The 21,327-nt window shown below is 41.3% G+C and overlaps 1 protein-coding gene across 5 annotated transcripts in view; it reads left to right on the top strand.

The window, feature by feature from the left end:
* GRIK1 (glutamate ionotropic receptor kainate type subunit 1) overlaps positions 1-21,327 on the top strand; it is a 172,777-nt gene that overhangs the window by 131,362 nt on the left and 20,088 nt on the right. For 2 of the 5 annotated variants that reach the window (XM_049835114.1, XM_049835115.1), the window contains exons 8-14: positions 3,726-3,833; positions 4,590-4,634; positions 7,638-7,751; positions 8,933-9,136; positions 9,775-9,998; positions 15,265-15,383; positions 20,151-20,368. In XM_049835114.1, the coding sequence (XP_049691071.1) occupies positions 3,726-3,833; positions 4,590-4,634; positions 7,638-7,751; positions 8,933-9,136; positions 9,775-9,998; positions 15,265-15,383; positions 20,151-20,368 (1,032 nt within the window). The remainder of the gene's footprint in view (positions 1-3,725; positions 3,834-4,589; positions 4,635-7,637; positions 7,752-8,932; positions 9,137-9,774; positions 9,999-15,264; positions 15,384-20,150; positions 20,369-21,327) is intronic. The other 3 variants (XM_049835116.1, XM_049835118.1, XM_049835119.1) reach the window with 2 other exon arrangements.

Genomic DNA, 21,327 nt, shown 5'->3' with positions numbered 1-21,327 from the left:
GTTGCTTTGGATATTTTTGTCGTGTCAGGTACCTGACAGCCTTCAGAGATGACTGAAGGCTTATCTGTAATCTGTTCTATCTACTACCTTCTCAACACTTAGTAAGAAAGGGTCTGAGTAGCTGCTGGTCCTGTGTGGTTTGCTTCTCAACTACCAGTTGAAACCAACATATTGGGTTAATTCCCCTTTTTGTTTAATAAACAGGAGAAAGTTATCAAATGTTTACAACTTTGAAGTAGGAGCAATAATTATCTGATAAAACACAGTACTGAAGAATGTGAGACCTTATTTTGAACCTCAGATGAACACTGTGTTGGCTACTGCTGCAAACCAAACTCACGAAAGAACAGCATTTCACAGTTCTGTTGTCAGAGGCAGCCTGCAACCTTGCATAAATGAGATCTAAGATAAGCAAAGGACCTTACAAACAGAAGCCACTGAAAATCACATTTTTTAATTAAGCTTCAAGCTCTACTCAAAATTATACAAACAAAATTGAAAATACATTCTTTCCCTAAGAGCTTCAAATTGTGCCCTTAGTTTCTCTAATATTAAAGCAAGGACAGAGTGCAAAAAAGCAATTTCTTTTGATGAATTACATGATTAGGTTCTGATTCAACTTTTATTATATCCTGTAACATTTAACACAAGTGTCACTAGAAACATTAAAATTGCTATAAATGTTGCATATAAAAGCATGAAATCTCATTGCTGTGTTATCACGTGGTTTCTGACTATTCACAAAGTTCTGCTTCATTTCTGTTCATTAATTGCGTTTAAGAACTGTGCAACTGCTGCCTATTCTGTTTGCCTGAACACAGCGCCCAGTAGGCGCTCGCATCCTTGATCTACCTGACAGGCATCTAGAAGTGGTGGTATACAGTATGATTTCGGAGCAATGGTACTTTTCGCTGTCTTTGCATGCAGCAGGCCATTGTGCTTTAGGACTCAAGTCATATTAAAAGCTTGGAAGTTTTACCACAGATTTCAGAAGGCCTGGGGTGGACCGTAGGTTCCTAGCTCATCCCTCGCTTTGTTTCTTAAGGAAAATTTTTGTTTCTGATCAGGAAAGAAACATCACCTGTCTGTCTAGACATGCTGCACACACAGGAGCCACAACTATCTTGAAGTCAGAAATAAAATTATGCTCACTGGACTCAAACCCAAATGTTTTATTTTTATTTAGAACAAATGAAACAAATCAAATAAAAATCAGAAATTAAGCTTAGAATTCAAATGGTATTTGAAGTGTGTCCCTCACAATTAGGGTCTGAAAAACCCCTTCAACATTTAAGTTTAACTATTCTGAGAAATACTCCCTGACTCCTGTTTATAATTTAAGTCACTTTGGGGTCATTATTAGATGGTCTAAGTGGAACTGAAGTTAGACAAAAGCTATATGCACTTCTCTGCTACCTTGAAATTTAGGCATACACCTATGCACCTTGTAACGTCTTTTCCTTCCTTTTTCTTTTAGAGTAGGGGTAGAAGGACCAATGCCTATTGAGCTAGCATTCCACCATGAAAATCTTTTTTACAAGAATGGAGATGTAGGCTCCTGATACCATTTCCAAATATAACATATTAGTTCCTTTATTCAAGATCATATCACATTAGCAGAGAAGCTGAGCATCTGATATATAATCAATAAATGTGAGAATTTCACAGAAGCAAATTGCCCTCTGAGGAGGAATTGATCTCTAAAGATCATATTTTTTAAAATGTTCCATCTTTATGAATAAGAGATGGAGGTCATGTCAGCGTAATAAAAAGACAGACTGGAAAAGATATGTTATGTAATGAAATGCATTCGTATGTGTCTCCTCCTGCTATCTTAATTATATCAGCATACAAAACCACAAGCATTTCACTGTTTACAGCTGAGATTTTTGTATGTTCCTGTGTCATTAAGATGGAAAGTCTCATAGCAAGTTTGTTGCCTTTGTGCCTGTCCATTCTTATTTTACTTAAGCATGCTTCAAAATCCATCTATATTTTCACAAAATCCTAGATGCACCACATTTGTCTGAGACACATGATAACACCCCAGCATCTGAGACTAAGTCCTGCAGATTCAGAGCTAGAATTTAGATTTAACAGAAAGGGGAGACACCATTCTGTAAGTCTGCTGATTTTTAATGCAGCTTTCCTAATGTCATCCGTCTACAACAAATTAAATGAAGCAAATAACAATGTGCAGTAGAAAAGCTTGTAATTTAAGAATTATACACACATGAAGAAACTATGCCATCATTTATCATCAGCCTTTCTTGTGTCTTTGAAGAATTTAATCTAATGTGGGAGGTCCCAAAAACAGATTATAAAAACCAACTGCAGTTTGAAATCCATCAAATACTGTCTTTTATAGATAAGCTTCAGCTTTGGGGACAAAATGGGGGCTATATGTGAGACAGATGAATCTCATTTAAAAGAAAGTGAGCTTGCTGGGAAGCTTACAAGATACAGAAAAGTTAAACTGTGGAGAAAGTTAGTTCTGGACATTGATCCTGCTGTACCGAAGAAGCATTCCCCAGCACAGGGAATCATCATGGCTATACAGACTGATGTACAAAGTCCACCGCTTTAACTTACTCCTGATGCTAACGTTTAAAACAGCGGAAATGTGATTTCACTTAATTATAACAGAACAGTAAAATTCTTGGACCAAAACCAATCCTATGCAACTTGTGTGCTGTACTTCAAACGCATATGTAAGACTTGCATGTACCTTATACTACAAAGTTTTTTTTAGGTTTCTGTGACTGGGTGAATTTTTCCTGAAAGCCTGCTTTCAGAGCCGTCATCATCGTGCCATCAACACCTGTGAGCACAGGCAGTGGCAGTGCTCTTATTAGGGATGATACACCTTGTTTGCTTACTTGGAAACTTGTGTTTTCTTCCTTGGCGATGCAAACTGAGTAGGGATTAGTGAAACAATTCAACAAAGTCCAGGACATTAGGAGTCCAGTGCTGGTGGGGGACATTTAACCACAACCTGACCAGGAAATCAAGCAAGAATGACAAAAGTCCTTCTCTATCTCTTCCTGGAAAAAAATCTGCATTTCTGAGCCTTGAGTAGCAGAGGCAGTGTCTACCACACAAGACTAGGAAATGCACAGCTAAAGTGTTGAGAAAGCTTTGGTGATTTGGGATAGTTAGCTACCTTCCCTCCCCAAGGACCTTCTGGGGATTCCCATTCAACACTGATTGCTATTTGTTACCCATTTGCCCTGGAGAACTTAAAAGGTCCTGGGCTGGGGTAAAGAGGATCACTCCAGCAAGGCTGGTAGATTTAGGCTGTTGTACTCCAAGTTTCAGACCCAAAGCTTGGACAAAGCAGGCTTCTTTTTTAATTTCTTAGTGAATTCTTATGCAGTGCAAAGCTGCCCTGTCTTTGGGGATGTGTAATACATTGTAATACATATTTTATTCTCTCTTCAGTATATCTTTTTTTTTTAATACAGTATTAGACATATGTAAATCAATATATATAAACTGTCAGAAACTTGTGCCTGATTGTAAAATACCAAACATATTGAAGAGAAACTAAATAACAAAAAAAGTTGAAGAAAGTGTTTTTTATCAAAGTAACAAGCCACATATGTTTAAAAAAACTACTTGGAAGTGATTCAATGCCATGGTTAATCTAAAATACAATATTTGTTATGACCTCAGAGTAGTTCCTACTAATCATTACAGGGAAGAGTGTTTTTCTGTTCACACAGGCACGGTGGGATGGCCTGACAGGGCGCATAACCTTCAACAAAACAGATGGCTTACGGAAAGATTTTGATTTGGACATTATTAGCCTCAAGGAGGAAGGAACAGAAAAGGTAACCGGATCTTTCATAAAACAATGACGAAAAGCTAATTTGACAGGGGCATAGGAAAGTCCATTCTCCTCAGCTTGAATCTCCTGTGCTTGGGGTAGAAAACGCTATACTCAAGATTATTTAAGTCAAAGTTAAAACAGAGCTACTAAGATTATTTTATTATTTTATAACACATACCTTGCATTTTGAGGTATGGAATAGGAATTTGGGACTGACAATGATTATCTGGATGGAAATAATTATTTTAAGTGCACATTATCTTCAGTTATTGCAGCTGGAACTTGGTGTGGTACATTCATATATAGATAGAAAGATAAAACCTAGACTTATCTTACACGTACTGCTTTTAATAAATGTGACATGAGGGAGAGGAAAGAAGTTGCTTGAGTAATAACCTCAACAAGAGTTGAGATGTTAAAAATTCTTCATGATTTTGAGACTAGATTAGTTCTTCTTCCCTTGCCCCAGCCCTCAGCCAGCAAACATGGGCTCCCAACGGGCACCGCAGGGCTTCCTCCACTGCCGCCTGGGAGGTGGCTGCTATGGGTGTCCAAAAATCCCTAATACAGGTAACACCACCAGCTCATGTCAGCTGGAGACAGCGCTGTCCCTTGCTCTGCGTACACTGGCTTGAGTCTGAATGGTAATTGCTGATGGGTTAATTGAGACTTTAAATGTAATTGGTCCCACACAGCTCTCCAGACTGGTTCTCTTTTCATTTTTAATGAAGCACTGTTTATTTTTCTCTATACCAAGGCTGCTGGCGAGGTTTCTAATCATTTATATAAAGTGTGGAAGAAGGTTTGTACACAGACAGGTGATGCAAAAAACCTTTGGGCTGGGTCTTCAGACTCATCCTTTGGGTTTTGATAGTGACTTTCATATTGCAGTTTAGAGACAACAGTCTACCTGAGAGTATAAATTTTTCTGGTAGAGTAAGTTTCATCCCAACTTGAGACACTGTAATTCCAAACACTAAAAAGATCTTGGCAGGATTCAGCTTCTTCACCAAAATCTTTTTTTTTTAATTATTATTTTATTTATAGGGAGCCATGCTTTCCCCCTCTTTAAGGAGAGGCTCTTGGCTGCAGCAAAAGCAGTTCTTTTCTCAGCTCTTACCCTTCCTGATTCACCTAAGATTCACCATGAGTGGTAAATGTACATCATTTCGAATGTGTATTTGCATCAGCAACAAGGACTGCTTTAACTTGCAGGGTTGGGGGTTTTTTGCCTCCCACAAAATGCATACTCTGCAGGCAACATTCAAGCATTGTAGACTCAAAATTTTGACGAGTGTGTTATTAGCTCCTTAGAGAAAATAATATAGATGATTAAGTGTGTGCTGTCATGCACTAACATACTGAAATTGTAAGCTTGTTCATAAAAGATCTAAATAACCCCAGGAATCTCATCCCTCTTTTAATGTAAGGTGCCTCTGCCTGGTGGAAGAGGCACCAAAGTGGGAGTCAGAGATCATCTCCGTGCGCTGCTCCCTACTGGAGGTACAACCCACGGTTGCCATTCTGTAAGGAGAAGGTAACAACTGCATTCACCACTTTTAAAGTGTTCTGGAGTCACAAGATAAAAATTTCGTACAACAATTAGAATTATATTTTGTACATATTTCACACAGATCTTATTATTTCCAACCTCTCCCACATACACAGTTAAGAAAGGTTTTGGCTTTGTGTTGTTTTGGGAGGGATTTTAATGCTACAGAGTAGACAAGTGTAAAGCTTCCTGTAGCACTCTTTTCATGTTCTTATAAAACACATACTTAATAACCTTGTTTTAATCTTCAGTGAATCAGGCTAAGGCACAAAGGCCCCCATTTCCCTCATTACTGGTGAATAGATCATCCTACCTGACATGCAGAACGCTATTGAACCAATCTTGCTTTTGACTCTAGGCATTTCATGTTATGCTGAATTGATTTAAACCAAATTACAATTGGTTCAGAGCACAGGCTTGCTGAGAAGGGCATATGACACCTCTCAAACTTGTCACTAAACTGCAATAAATTCCCCGGATTCACCATAGTGATGTACTACCTTGACCTCATTCTTCCAGTGCCCCTCCGACCTCCTCCATCGCTCTAATCAAGGTTGACCTGCAGTGTCATTCTTTTATCCAGATGTAGAGTGGGCTCCTGGTGTATTTTGTATGCACTGTGACTGTGTCGCTCCATGTTCTTCATGGTTGTTCTCCTCTTCCCTGCTGCCAGCCAATAAAAGCATATCAAGTCAGTAACAACGAGCAGAACGGCTTTTGATTCACTCAGCCACCCTGATGCAAATTCAAGAACACTGGGTATTTACTATATTCCTGGCATATGCTATCATAATATCCAACATTTTATTTCCTGTGTACTTTCCAGATCAGTTTCCCAACCTGATCTGCTTTTGGAAACAAAGGGAATGACTGATAAATGCTTGAAAAAATAATTTTTAAAAATGGCATGACTATTCCCATTAAGCATACTTTGGAAAAAAGTTTGTGAAAGGAAAAAGCAATGGTATCCAGGGTCACAAACCCAAAGTTTGTGTGAGGTGATACAGTCACTACCCCAAACCCACACCCAGCAGGCACGAACTAATCTGCTGGGTTTGGCACAAAGGCAACGCCTTCCCTGCCTTAGTTAACAACCAAAGAAAAAGAGTCCAGCCTGGGTCTGAAATGGCTGAGCAAGAATCTGACAGCAGATACAGACCTTCAGTACACAGGGCAAGTCAGTGGGCTTTGTCTTGGACTTACTTGGCAGCTTTGCTGGCAATCCCAGCAGGGAGGATCTGAAAGCAGATCCCTCCTGGGTAGAGCTGAAACATGCTGGCAGAGCGGCACAGCGATGCAAAGGGCTCTGTGGATGGCCAATGTCGGTCCCCCAAGCCATCCGTCTGGTGCTCTCCACAAATATCCAATACAAGCCAAACTGCCTGAGCCAGCTCCTTGCCTGGAGTTTTCTCGCATCAGCCATCAGCTATGCTGTGTATGTGAATCCAAAGGCAAAAAAACCTGAAAATGCTTTCAGACTGTGTTTATATTAAGTAAATATTTATCTGAATAAATCAACATGGTTATAATTTCTGCCCTCATAAAGTGGAGATCCAAATCCACTGAAATCGTGAAGATCTTTCCCTTGAGCCTTTAGATTGAGCATTAAATACTGGAATTCTTCCCTATCTCTGGGACTGGAAAGGCATTTGCCTCTGGCCACTTATATTTACTGAACAAATACTGATCAGTGCATGCACCTTGCTAGCTCTGGCATATATAGTAGTCAAGAAATGACAGAATAATCTTTGCTACACCTGCTGAAGGCACAGCAGAAGCAAAAGGCCAGTGCATCCATCAATCTGCTTCAACGTATTTATTCATGCTTTTAATCTGTTGTATTGGAAGAGAGAGGTCTTGCCAGATGTTTCAACTCTACCATTTACAAAATTAAAAAAAAAATCCTCAAAATAGACATTTGACATTTTTTAGCAGGAAACAAAGTCAACATGTTCCACTTTGTAGCAAATTGGCTAATACACCACTGTATTGAAATGCCTTCTACTCTTATGGCTTATTCATTTCCACCTGCTTTTGAAAGGGCGGTATGTTCCCTGTGTTTTCTAAATCAGCCATTTGATGTTGCTGCCTTACTCAGACCTACAGCTGTTTCCCTTCTCTAGCATTTTATACTGCCGGTGTCTCTTTCTGTGGTGACTAGAGCCAGTACACTCTTCCTAGGCGGTGAGCATTTAGGGAAATATTTCGGCTCGCTGCGGCCAGGCAGCCGCTCACCCGCTCTCTTCTGTGCAGATTGGGGTTTGGAACTCATACAGTGGCCTTAACATGACGGACAGCAATAAGGACCGATCGACCAACATCACGGATTCCTTGGCTAACCGGACACTTATCGTCACCACCATTTTGGTAAGTCTCACTGGGCGGAGGCGGCACCATCAGCTGTGCTGTGGGATGTCGGCATTGCTGACGGTGGGTTGCGGGGCTCTCCGCAGTCGCCTTTGCTGCTTCAGCCCTGCGCTCCATGGCCTTTCCTCCACACTAAACAATGTTTTGCTAAACTAGCCTGTTTTCAAGCAACTTTTTTTATTTAGACTCAGAATGAACGTACACATTCATCTATCCAGAAGATTGATTCAAAAATACCCCACTGCCAATGAAAGACTCTTGGGAACCTCTGCCTCCAAAATTGTTTCGCTTGCTTCAATATTTCAGAGACGAACCCTGTGTACTTTTCTTCCCAGAAGAACTGACACACGCAAATACTCAGCTTTGTAGTCAGTGCTTATACCTCCTTCCTTTCTACTGAAAATAAGATGAAGAGGACTGAAAGAAAGTAGCAAACAGTGGATAGACAGTTATGTCCTTACTATGACAAATGGAAAATATGCAGCTGGGTATTCACAAGTTTTTCTGCCAGGCCAGTAATGCCACTTTTTTCAGTTATTCTGCCTAATTCCTCAGGAGGAGGAAAAGAGCTCAAAGGCTCCCTCTACACTCCTTTGCCAGAGTTGCCAGAGGCTTTTTGCCACATTAAACTGCAGAAACCTGCTTGCCCAGACCTTCTATCCAAAATCCTTTAAAAAGAAAAGCAACAAGGTGCTTTGCAATCTACCTTTGCTGCTCTCCATTCTTTCATGTGAATACCTCACCGCTATTTTGTACATTTGAAGATTTCTTTCAATAAAGAGTTATTTCTCACAGAATATAAAATTTTAGGTTCCCCTTCTGATTCTTTTTCTCTTATTTAGGCTTCTCTCTCCTTCAGTATCCCTTCCTGCCCCTTAGGGTGGGACAATGGTGGTACAGATGTTGGGTCTGATTTTGGAGCTGCTAAGCACTACTTTAATTAAAGCTCCTGGGAGCTATGAATAGTCTGTTCCAGTGAAAATTAGGGCCCTTATGCTTATCACTAATTGATTCAGTCAATTTGTTAACACACCTAAATCAGCTTTTAATGGACACGGTAAATTACTGGTTTCCATCTAATTGCAATCCATTTATAAAATATTAATGTAATTTGGAGAAACTGATGTAATATGAAACAAACCTCATTTCTGTTGCTACATGTCTACTGTCTTTTTCTGCAGGAAGATCCCTATGTTATGTACAAGAAGTCTGACAAGCCCTTGTACGGAAATGACAGATTCGAGGGTTATTGCCTAGACTTATTAAAGGAGCTGTCAAATATTTTAGGCTTCATCTATGAGGTCAAACTAGTTTCTGATGGTAAATATGGAGCCCAGAATGACAAAGGAGAGTGGAACGGGATGGTCAAAGAACTCATAGATCATGTAAGATTGAATCCCTCTCTCTTTATTCTCCTTCCACCTGTGGTATTTTATATGAAGCCACCCCAAATGCAATGTTTGCTTTAGTTTTCATTTTTTTACAGCCACTGGTCTGTCTTTACTTCCACTTGTCAGAGTAGGAAGTCACGTCAGTACGTCTGAACCTACAGTTTGCAGGTGTGGGGAGGAACCTCCCCTGCTGCAGTGGGGCAGCAGGCACTGCGCTAGCATGGGTCCTGCCCACCCCTTGGCTACAGGCTCCAATGGCAAAGGCTGAGCTTCCAGCTCACCGCTGCCCTGCGGCAGCCTCTGGCATAGTCCCCGTGGACATAGTCCCTGCCCAGACGCTCTGGCAGTCCTCGCCCGCCGTCTGCCCTGTGGCACTGGACCGAGCCCCGTGTCCCTGGTCATACCTCTCCTACTCACGTGAAAGTCACAAATGTCCCTCTGCCCGCAAAAAAGAGGAAACGGAGTGTCGTTTACCCAATACTACCCTAACAATGTTAAATTTTGTCGCACGCTTCAGCTTCATAGTCAAATTTGGTTTAGTTTTTAATGCTTGGGGGGAAAAAATTGGAAGGAATAGTAGCGCGTTTGCTGACCATGAAAAAGAATGACTATTTTCCCATTTGTGTTTTCAGAAAGCTGATCTGGCCGTTGCTCCTCTCACTATTACCTATGTAAGAGAGAAAGTAATTGATTTTTCCAAGCCCTTCATGACGCTGGGAATCAGTATCTTGTACCGGAAGCCCAATGGGACAAACCCTGGTGTTTTCTCCTTTTTAAACCCTCTTTCTCCTGATATTTGGATGTATGTTCTCCTAGCCTGCCTTGGAGTCAGCTGTGTCCTCTTTGTCATTGCAAGGTAAGTCGAAGACGTAGTTTTAGATGCATCCACATTAACTACCTCTCCTCCCATAGGTGTTGCATGGGCTCTGCAAAGTATATACCGTGTAATACTATCCTAAGGGTTTTATCCAGTCCTAAAACATTATGTTCTAGAAAGCCTCTTAGTATTTTCACATCAACACTGCTATCACTTTTATATATTGCGATGTGATGAGATTTTACTTTCCTTAAGGGCTGAATGGAGAGAGATATCCAATGAAATGTGTCAGCCTTTCTTTGTCAGTACACACCACCTCAGCAGACTACGTGTTGAAAAGCAGTTTATATTACTTGCATGTAAGCGCTTCTCTTTTCCACTAACAGTGCATATAGTTAAAATGTGTGAAAGAGGATGTGAACATATTTTTGCTGAAGGATGTTAATTAGCTCAGCTAATTTCCCCTTGAAAATACAAGATAATGGGACTGGGAACCTGAGGGGACAATCTGCAAGGTGAAATATGCCCAAGGCTCTCTCCCAGCGCTGTCCTGAGGTGCACCCTGCCTGTCAGTGGCAGGGTCCCAGTGATATTCCTTATTCAAAACCAACAGGAAATAAGCACGTACACACTGCTTTTCCAAATTAAGCCGAAGCTCATCGAGTTCTCAAAGACAGGTGTGCCACAAAGTTTCTGGACCAGTGGACCACAGTCACTTCTCCAGAGGGCCAGCAGAGCACTCTATACCCTTATCATTGAACTTTACCTTAAAAAAATCGAGACAGCTGATATAGTTTCACAAACTGGGTGCAAGCTGCTAATCGTGTCCTCAGAGATCCTGGACCACAGTCTGGGAGTCAGTTGCTCCAGGGCTTTGAACAAGAGCAAACCAAGCATGAAAGAAAATGAACTTAGAAACTTGTCAGAGGAAATTGGTCATTTGAGGCATACTTTTTTCTATACTCCTGAATAAACCTGGACTCTGAAGTGGCATAGTTATTGTCCTTTTCTTCAGATAGTAGCCTTGGAATTTTATTTCCAACCCTGTTTATTTGATCTCATCCTATCCTTCATTTTTTCTTTTTTTTATAATTTAAAACATAAATATTTTTATTAATGCTTCACAGAGATTCATGCTTTGGTTCTTTTTGCTGAGGATCCCTAATTAAGCCTTTCCCCACTTCTGTTATGTATTGTTTTGCATATACAACAATATATTCCACATTAATAAAGTAAATGGAAAATAGCCTGAGAAAACTTTTATACTATGAAATATAAGAACTGAAGTGATGTATCATTGGAAGTCCGCACATTCACATCACAGCAAAAGTAACAGAAATGCTGCAGTTTTTATTGCAAATGATAGCATTCAACTTTAAAGAAGTCAGCAATAATGTATATATTCCAATGTATACATACATATACCTCATTCAAAGGTCGTAAAATAATTGTAATCTGCATCATTATTTCCGATAATATAGCACATTGTGCCTGACTTCCACTTCTGTGTGAGCCAGGTCAAATCAAGCTCTTGCTGCTCTTCCTCCAATTCACTGTTCTCTTTTAATCAAAAGGCACGGCCCTGCAAAACCTTTACTCACACAAGCAGTTCTGCTGAGAGTGACTGGCCTTGGACACACATTTCTGCATGGTCCACTGAACAACCCTTGTTCCAGGTGGACAACCTATGTGAATGCTTTGCTTGTTGGCATGTTTCTATACTGGTACCAAAGTACAGAAATATGTGGGATTTGTTTTTTTCCTTTAAATTGCTGAGAATGTGAAGAAGGAGGAGGGAATTAGAGGAGGAGAGGTCATGGGTTAACTTATTAGTGTTGGCCCTAGGTAACAGAAAGAGTTTATCCATCCCTGGCAGCTATGGGACTGTATACAATTAGTCATGACTTCCCACAAGCTCTTGCAGCGGCTCACTGTACCATAAATAATAACTGTTACTGTACGCAAATCATGATCTCATTCATGACTAATATTAAATCTGCCTGACTGTGACAGATTGACTTTTCTGCAGTTGCGTGCCAAGACTAAAAACATCCCACAGTCCTCTCCACCTCAGAACAAGCGGAAGGGAAAACAAAGCCCAAGTTATCCTTGGTGCTTCTATTTTTCAAAATAACAGCATCAAGTTTGCAAAAATAAATAAGCATCAGGGTCCTCTGTCTGCTCGCAGAGCTGCCTACACGCAGATGCGTGGCCAGGAGCAAACCAAAGGGAAACGCACAGTGCTCACAAATCATCAGCTGTGAAACCTGTTTGCTTTTCTTGGCTGTTAAATATTGCTCCAAATACACAGTGTAGCCTTTGGGTAAATCCATAAGTTCGCCCTGTGTAACTGTGTTATGTTTTATTTCCGAAATCTTTCTAAAAAGCAGTAGTTCTGGGAGCAGCGTAACTAATGAAGCCCGATTTCCCTACAGATTTGTGTCTCATGGTGGACTGTGATGCAAACTGAAGTTTGTTTGTCTGTTTGTTTGCTTTCCCTGCAGCTGAAGGACTTGTAGGCGATCTTTCCTATGCGGATTAACTGATACGTAACGAGTTGTGAGCTCATCCTGAAGCTTCTTTCCTAGTGGGGCTACTAGTGCAATGCTTCACAACACTTGCAGGAGCATAATAACCCCTAAGGCCTCTATCTATTTGTCAAATGTGCTAAAATTAGGTAAAAGGCTTATATGTCATTAGAGGTATAGACCCCCCCACATTCATAACACACAGCACAAAACCTGACACAAAAAAATATCAAGTTTGCATATCATTCTCACAACCCACCTATTTTAGGAAAAGAGGAAATGAGTGTACTAGTTTAGCAAAACAGTTAATATAATTTTCTGAATGTTTATTTTTTTCTCACACAAATGCTTTTTTTGAACTGATGCCTAAAAGCAGCGCCTAATTAGATCACAACTACATACGTTGAAGTACACAAAATTGTGTTTACATGTCATCTTGATTTACTCTAGACTGTATAAATTTTAATTCAGTCCAAGATGCTAAGCCATTCTTACAGTCCACATCTAGACCTGTTCACATATCCAAATACATCAAGATTTCTGTAAGATTTGCCAAGTGTTTCAGCAAATACTGCTTAGATTGGTTTTAAGAAGCTCAGAAGCATCCACTTTTTAACGCTGCCACAGTAAATTAGACGGTTAACAGTATTTTGACATCAGTTCATGGAAGACAAATACTTGGGAATAATTTTCATAGACTGGGATAATCATCCTGTTATTTCTTCAGACTTTTCAGCAGCTGAATAATTTCTCATTTGTCTTCGAGCCTTATGTATAGCCCTGACATTGTTATATTAATTTTTAAACTCAAACCCTGAAGTTTTTATCGCCGTGAAGGGTTACAGACTGACAAAGCTCTTTTCCTAAGCACACCAGCAGTGAATGAACAAGGTGTTTTCTGCCAAGATTACCCTTTACTGCTAATGCCATATCAGCTGTGCTGTTGATGGTAGAGCTAGGTAGCTGAGGTAACCACCCGTGGTGAATAATGCCATACTGAGCCTATATAAAAGGGTGCTTAGATGACCTTGAGCATCTCATCTTTATCAGAAACCTCAGCATAGCTACTGCTGAGGGCCCAAAGAGGGAGAAAAGCAGGGGAAAACAGCCAGGAGAACAGAAGGCCTGAGCAATGAAATAGAGCGGAATTGTAACCCAGCCTCTTCTTAGAGCTCAGCACAGCAACAGAAGCACAAGAAGAAAATAGGCTTTTGTTTCAAAGTGAAAAAGAAATATATACCCTAGTAACACATTAAAATATATACCCAGAGGTATAAAAATCTTTCCAGTCCGGCAGAAAGAGTTTTGCTGACAGAATTTCATTGCCACTTCCTAGCAATCGCTGCTTTGCTCTTTCGGTGATGGGGACATTTGTGTCCAACCTACTGAATGTGGCTGTTGTCTGAAACAATGCAAGATCCCAGCCTTGGGCTTCCCAGTCGGGTCAGGCAGAGTTATTTGTACGTCTTCTTACCGTCCTGTGTTAACACTCTGGGACCCTGTGGGTGAATGCTCAGCATGGGTCCTCTTCACTTCTATGGCGATTGGCAGCTCAGACAACCTACAGGTCCTAATTGTGGGTCTCTTGTTGAGGATGTGTTTCCACTGTGTCTGCACGAACCAAGTTGGGCACAATGTCATTACTACAGAACAGTTGCTTCCATTATTCTAGCACAAATTTGAAACATATAACTTGGTGATCACTTTTCTTTTACCTGGTGTATGCAGAACTGTTGTATCTTGAATCTGAAAACTGCGTCTTTTGTTACAATTTTTAATACTGTCATACTAGTTATGATAATATTGTGCAGCTAATGGCATCCTAAGCTACATACTGTTTCAATTAGTGGGTTCATTATTATCAGAGTTCATTACTTCAGCTAAGCAAGGCACTCTGCTTGCAACTGCACATAAATTCAACACTTAATTGTATTGTTGAAACAGTAATTAAAATGTATTGGCATGACATTGTCAATGAAAGCTATATTCATAAACTTCATGAGAAAGTACACAGCAAGCCACGCAGCAGTGGGAAGCAACAGCAAGCAAGGTACCCTGGGGAGAAACGGTCCTCCAGGTAGCTCTGCCAAGTGGTGCGCGGAGCAGAAGGGGCACGGTTTGCAGTTGCAGGACGGTGGGTGGCGAATAGAGCAGAGTTCTCCTGCTAAAGGCAATCCTCTGCGTAATTCTCTCCCAGCAATGCCAACAACGTGGCCCTAGGGCTTTCAGGCGCTGCGATTGCACCCGAAGGCCTTCAGACGATCGGCAGCCTTTGCTGCCGCTGCGCTGCCGCCGCGGCCTCGCGCAGGGAGAGCACGTTCAGCATCCAGCATCTCAGCCACAGACAGCTAACGAGGGTTGCCTTTGGAGGGCTGCTTCTCCTCCACTGTGTTCTCAGTGCTTTACCAAGGAGCAGCCACGTGGCTTCCAGTTGTCCCCCTGCCCCTGCAAATGCCTGCCCGCCTGTCTGTCTGTCCGTCAGTGGTGCGGGCAGGGAAGCTGCGGGGCGTTGCGGCAGCCTCGGCCTCCAGCGCGGGAGGAGAAGGGGAGCAGCCCTGTGCTAGGTGCCGGACTGTGAAAGCAGCTCCTGGCATTGCAGCGCTGCTCCGCAGCTCGCACCAGGCAGCTGCGAGACGTCCCGTGGACAGCCTTTCAGCTGAGGTTTTCTTTTTCTTGTTTCCTTCGTTAAGTCCTCACTTGTGCGTCGTTCAGCAGGTTTGCTGCCGCTGTGTGTACTCTATTTGATGTTTACAGATTGTTTCTGTTAACTGCCACAGGTTTACACCATATGAATGGTATAACCCCCACCCGTGCAACCCAGACTCAGATGTGGTGGAAAACAATTTTACTTTACTAAATAGTTTCTGGTTTGGAGTTGGAGCTCTCATGCAGCAAGGTACACCGGTTACACTTCGTTATCGCACACGTCCCACAGTCTGCTCAAGGGCTTCTGTGCTGGTAAACTCCACCCTCTGTAAATACAACGTGTACTGTAAAACCTGATCTCAGAAACTAAGCAAGAGAAGAAAGGAAGAAAACGACGTGCCACTGCAACCGGGAGCAGGCAGAGGAGGGGAACCTGTGAAACCCAGAATAGGGCTGCAGCCAGAGGAAGGAGGGGAAGCAGTTGAGAGAAAGGCAAGCAGGCAGGGCCACACGGCACTTTCTGGAGCTGAAACGTAAAATAGTCACAAGAGGGATACGAAGTGCTTCATGCTGAAGTTGAGTTTATTAGTATAAGAGGTTTGGCAACAGGAAAATGTTGGGCTCCATCCCAACGGAAACAGTAACAGCCTTAGCTACCCTAGAAAAACCGTTACAACTGCCAAACAAAAAAAGATGCTCTTTCTTCAGAAGGGTTGTTAAATTTGTTGGCACTTGTCAAACACCTTGTCTAAAACCAAAACCAAACCTTTTTTTTTATGGCTTTTCTGCAGGTATGAGTCCCATCCTTCTGTAAACGCATCCAACCCTAGAAGCATTAACTTAACCCAGTCACAAGTCCCTGTTGCTGATGATTTTGGAAACAGCTGACTTTTTACTCATTTGACAAGGGCAGTGAAGCTTACTCCATATGGGAAGTCAAACAGATATGTGTACTAAACACATTTGTTTATGGTGTGTATGTTCTAAGGTTTCCAATTAAATCACTATTCACCAAAACTGGGGTCCACTGAAAAGAATGGAAATATTTTCTGACAAATATTTCAAGTTGAATCAAAGCTGACCAATAAAACCCCACCCCATGACAACAACCAAAAAGGCAATCCAGAGGAAAGCCCAGCAGAACCTTGGTATTAAATTCCTAAACATTTAAGTAAGGAAAATAAAACCATCTCTGCATTCATCCAGGTACAGTTTATTCTTCCCTCTTCAACAGACGTGATGAGTAGCAGTAAAAAAAAAAAAAAAAAGAGGAAGATTTTTTTCCTAGATATGGTAGAGAACAAAGTTCAATTTGTACCTAAGATGCACTTGCTTTTATTGGTGCACTAATGTATTGACAGGATATAGAGTTTCCTCATAGAAATTACTTTGAAGGAGGTTGCATGAAGGAGGAGCCGTTCTGTTTTGGTTTTTTGTTTTGTTTTCCTTCCAATTTATCAGTAAAACACAGGCTGAGGTTTTACGGTATCAGGCAGGTGTGTGTATATAACTGTGATTGCCCTGTGTGTGAAGTGCCCCAGGATTTTGTGTTTCTATGTACTGCCTTTTTTGGAGTTTACCATCATCCACAGCAAACTGTGGGATGCAGTGTCTGCTCGTTACCACTACCTTGGGTACATGACAGTCAGCCCCAACCAGACTCTGCTTGTCTTTCAAGAAGGTTAAAAACAAAACAAAACAAAACAAAACAAAGAAAGAAAGAAAGAAAAGAAAGAAAGAAAGAACATTTGTAAGGCAACACAAATGTTTCCATGTACAAACTTGTGGTGCGTGTGATTGTAAGTGCATCATTGTTAATGTGAAGAGTTTAAACATGATGTGAATGGTTGTGAAACCCTGCAACTAGTGTTACGCTCTTTCTTGTTGGCAGCAGCTGCTTGTTATGCTTGATTGGAAGACACTTGTTATTAAATTTTAAAATGTGATGATCAGACTTTCTCTTTTCTACAGAGCGTGAGCAAAGTCTGGATCAGGATTGGCTGTCATGTCTGCCATAAAAAGGCACTAGAGAGACTTCAGCAAGTATTGTCTCTGACCCCGAGTCCTGCTAGCAACATTTTTATTTAGATGTTATTTCCCCTGTTTTTCCCCTGAAAGTCTCAGATGTGTTATGCATACTCTGAAAGCATCCAAACAGGGCACATTTCATCCAATTCATTCCAAGAAACTATCACTCTCAGAAAGGAAAGCTATATGTCAGAGCCCCGGTTCAGCTGGGCAATGGGTCAGACCAGGAGTATCTGGTTAAGGAGAACACGCAGGGCGAAGCTAGTGAGCATGGAGCATATATGAATGTTTTTTGCTGGAATCAAGGCCCTTGAAAAGGTGAACATTGAAATAATTGTGGGAGTGATCAAAAGAGATGCTGGGCCCTCTTGGTTCAGCTGGGAGCAGAGCGTGCTCAGCACCTCACAAAAGCAAAACAGTAGCTCACTGCATAATTAATAGATTGTGGCATTTTGAGCTTAATTGAACTGAATGTATTCTGCTGCTTTTTCACAAACAACTTCTTGCTAGGGGAAATCGCAGGAGACTTGGCATCTCACCCCACAAATTCAGCACACAGAGCTTCTACGCCTACTCCCTCGTGCTGCCATAAGGCTGTGCTGACAGATTTCATGGTTGCTTGTTAAGATATCTACAAGGTATCTGGCTATTATGGATTACTGGGATGTATATGTCAGAGCTAGGTATTGCATCAGAGTCCAAGTGTAGAAATTATATTTGTCTAAGCTGTCTAAGCTTAAAAAAAATAATACCTTCAGGATGACCTGAATCAGCACTCCTAGAAGCCAGCTTTTGCAGGTCAACCCCAGCTTAGAAATATACACACACTTTTCCTGAGGGCAACAATACAAAAAAGAAAAAAGATTTTATTGATTTTATTGCATTAAAAAAAAATCTAATCTGAAAAGCAAGAAAGTATAACAGACCACAAACATAAACCCAGAAAGAGCTACAGCTCTCGAAACAAGTTGTCATGGTTTTACGCCAGCCAGCAACTAAGCACCACACAGCTGCTCACTCACTCCCCCCACCCAGTGGGATGGGGGAGAGATTTGGAAGGAAAAAGGTAAAAACTCATGGTTTGAGATAAGATCAGTTTAACAGAACAGAAAGGAAGAAACTAATAATGATAATAATAACAATAATAAAATGACAATAATAATAAAAGGATTGGAATATGCAAAACAAGTGATGCACAATGCAATTGCTCTCCACTGGTCGAACGATGCCCAGTTAGTTCCTGAGCAGCGATCCCCCCAGCCCCCCTCCCCCCAGTTTATATACTGGGCACGATGTCACACAGTATGGAATACCTCGTTGGCCAGTTTGGGTCAGCTGTCCTGGCTGTGTCCCCTCCCAGCTTCTTGTGCCCCTCCAGCCTTCTCGCTGGCAGGGCATGAGAAGCTGAAAAATCCTTGACTTAGTCTAAACACTACTGAGCAACAACTGAAAACATCAGTGTGTTATCAACATTCTTCTCCTACTGAATCCAAGATGTAACACTATACCAACTACTAGAAAGAAAATTAACTCTATCCCAGCTGAAACCAGGACACAAGTACTTTTGGACTCGAAAATTTCAAGTGAGATTTTTTGCTTTTAGACTGCTGGCTTAATTTGAAATCCACGCAGCACCAGGGCTGCTCAGGCAGAGCATCTGCTCTCGCAGTTTGGCAATCCTGTCAACCTACTCAAACCCTTAGGCTATGCTTAGATTTGACCTTTAAGAGACGTGTCTATATGTTTACAAAGCTAAAAGTTAAATGTGTTTGCTGGTTGTTTGGAAAGTTTTTGCCCTTTCAGTCTTTGGCCCAAAAGTCACATTCAGAGTTTTTGCAAAGTCTGAAAATATCCTCTGTAAGATGTTTAAATTTCTTACAGAAATCATTAAAGAGCTGGGGAGAGATGATATGTCAACATGTTTTTCCAATAATAGAAATATGTTTGTCACATCAAAAGCTTTACATGCTGAGATCTCCATTCACAGGCACTTAGTACTTTCTTAAGTCCATCCTTCATCAACAAAATAATTATGCAAAGACTTGACTTTGAAGTCAAAACTACTCCAGTGGCTGTCTAAGTGCTTTGCTGAACCAGATCATTGAATCCCACATAATGAGCTAGGTTCAGTGGGGACGCCTCTAGAAAAAACAGCACAAAACTTGCATCAGAAGTCTTAGAAATATGAGTACCTGTGTGACTTAAATACAGTTTATCTGAGCTGTTTAGAAGCTGTTTCAGTGCACTTAATACCCACACGTGCTGTTCTGTGGTGTTTTATGACAATGACAGATCACTTTTTGCTATTTTTTGGTGTGACATGCAGGCAGATCTGCTAAAACCTTTTCAGCGATTATGAATGTTAAATACACTGTCCAAAACTTTGCATTGCCCTGTAGGTCCAAAGGATATGTCCATTCACCCTCAGAATTTTCAAATGTAAACCGTATGTTTGTAATAAGACATGTTCTGAGTTTTGAGCTCAGGTTCACACAGGCCAATGAGTTCACTGGAACCGTATTGATCACCCTGTTTCTGCTTAAGGTCTGTCGACAAGATGCACAGGGCAGGTTTCTCTTGTAAGGTACTTCTGCCAGGTAGCTTGTAAGCAGAATAGCGTTCTGCTAAAGATCTCTGGTTAAAAAATTGATTACAGTACACTGGCAAAAAGGGATACAGGAAATGGACAAAAATACTAGTATAGCTTGCTGGGGATGTAAGAGTGTAATATCACAATGAACATTAGCTCAGAGATGTAATGGGGCTTAGACCCAAGGATAATTCCATTTGTCATGTATCACAGCATACATCACCTTCACAGTGTGTTACCATTATAAATGTTAGCTGTGCATCTGTGAGGTTACTGTTTAAATCATTTTCTCATACTACGGCTCATAAAAGCATTCTGTGCCAAAAAACAGTCTGTAGTATCAGGAAAGGCATCTTTCAGCATCATTTTAATATGATTGTTTTGATGATGTTGTAACAGGATCAGAGCTGATGCCCAAAGCTCTTTCTACCAGAATAGTTGGAGGAATATGGTGGTTTTTCACCTTAATCATAATCTCATCTTATACTGCCAACCTGGCTGCCTTCCTGACTGTGGAGAGGATGGAATCCCCCATCGATTCAGCAGACGATTTGGCAAAGCAAACCAAGATAGAGTATGGGGCTGTTAGAGACGGATCCACAATGACCTTCTTCAAGGTAAGATGGCATCAGCCAGCTCTGTATGGTCAGACTGACTCATGGCCCTCCAGTGATAAATGGTGAGGCAGAATCACAACATTTGAAAGGATTAGCGTAATAGGTAAATACATCATTTTCCCAAATCCATAGAGGTTCCTTCAGCAATATTAGTGTAAAAGATGGGAGATTTTCCCTCAAGACATATGGAGAAACAATCTGATGCTGTACTGCTGTGAGGGGCAAACCCATGCCTTTGATGTGAGGATCTGAAGGGAACCAGGGCATGGACCTGGGCACATTCTCCTCCAGGTTGCTCCTCGGGGTGGAATCTCAGCTTCTTCCAGCTATTTGGCTAAGATCACTTCTGAAGGTCACATTTGCACCACAATAATACTGCAGGCAGTCAAAATGCAAGTTTGTTTGTCCCTTTTTTAAAAATGGTCCATGGATAATATTACACACACTAATAATATACGGGCCACATACACACATGAACACATCTGTAAGTAAAAGATCATTTTCTGTGGCTAATTAGTTTGTAGATAACGGCATTCTTTTTTTTTTTTTTTTTTCCACTGTTAGTATTAATTACATACAAAATGGGTTAATATCTCATAAAATGTCAACATAAAAGCCAACAAGCTGTAAATATAGGATATACGCACAAAAATCCTGTGATGATTAGAATTAATTAGCAGCTTCGTTGGTAGTCTCAGCAGGGAAGTTAAGCACTGTATGAACCCGTGTCATGCTTTTCACTGTAGCATCTAAGAATGGTGTTTATAGACAGTTAAATATACAGTGCCTTTGAAGAGGGTGAGACACTGTGGGGAAGCAGCATGTGGGGCAAAATCACACTCGTGCCATGCACGAGCCTTCTCCCCTGCTGCTCCAGCCCGAGGCCCCTGCCCTGCTTTAACCACAAGCCCTTATGCTTCCACATGAGGCAAAATGCTTACACACAAAAAGGATCTTGG

This window comes from Accipiter gentilis, chromosome 32, assembly GCF_929443795.1.
Source record: "Accipiter gentilis chromosome 32, bAccGen1.1, whole genome shotgun sequence".
Taxonomy (NCBI): domain Eukaryota; kingdom Metazoa; phylum Chordata; class Aves; order Accipitriformes; family Accipitridae; genus Astur; species Astur gentilis.
Note: the sequence above shows the minus strand (reverse complement) of the source record. Positions and strands in the feature narration are given on the sequence as shown.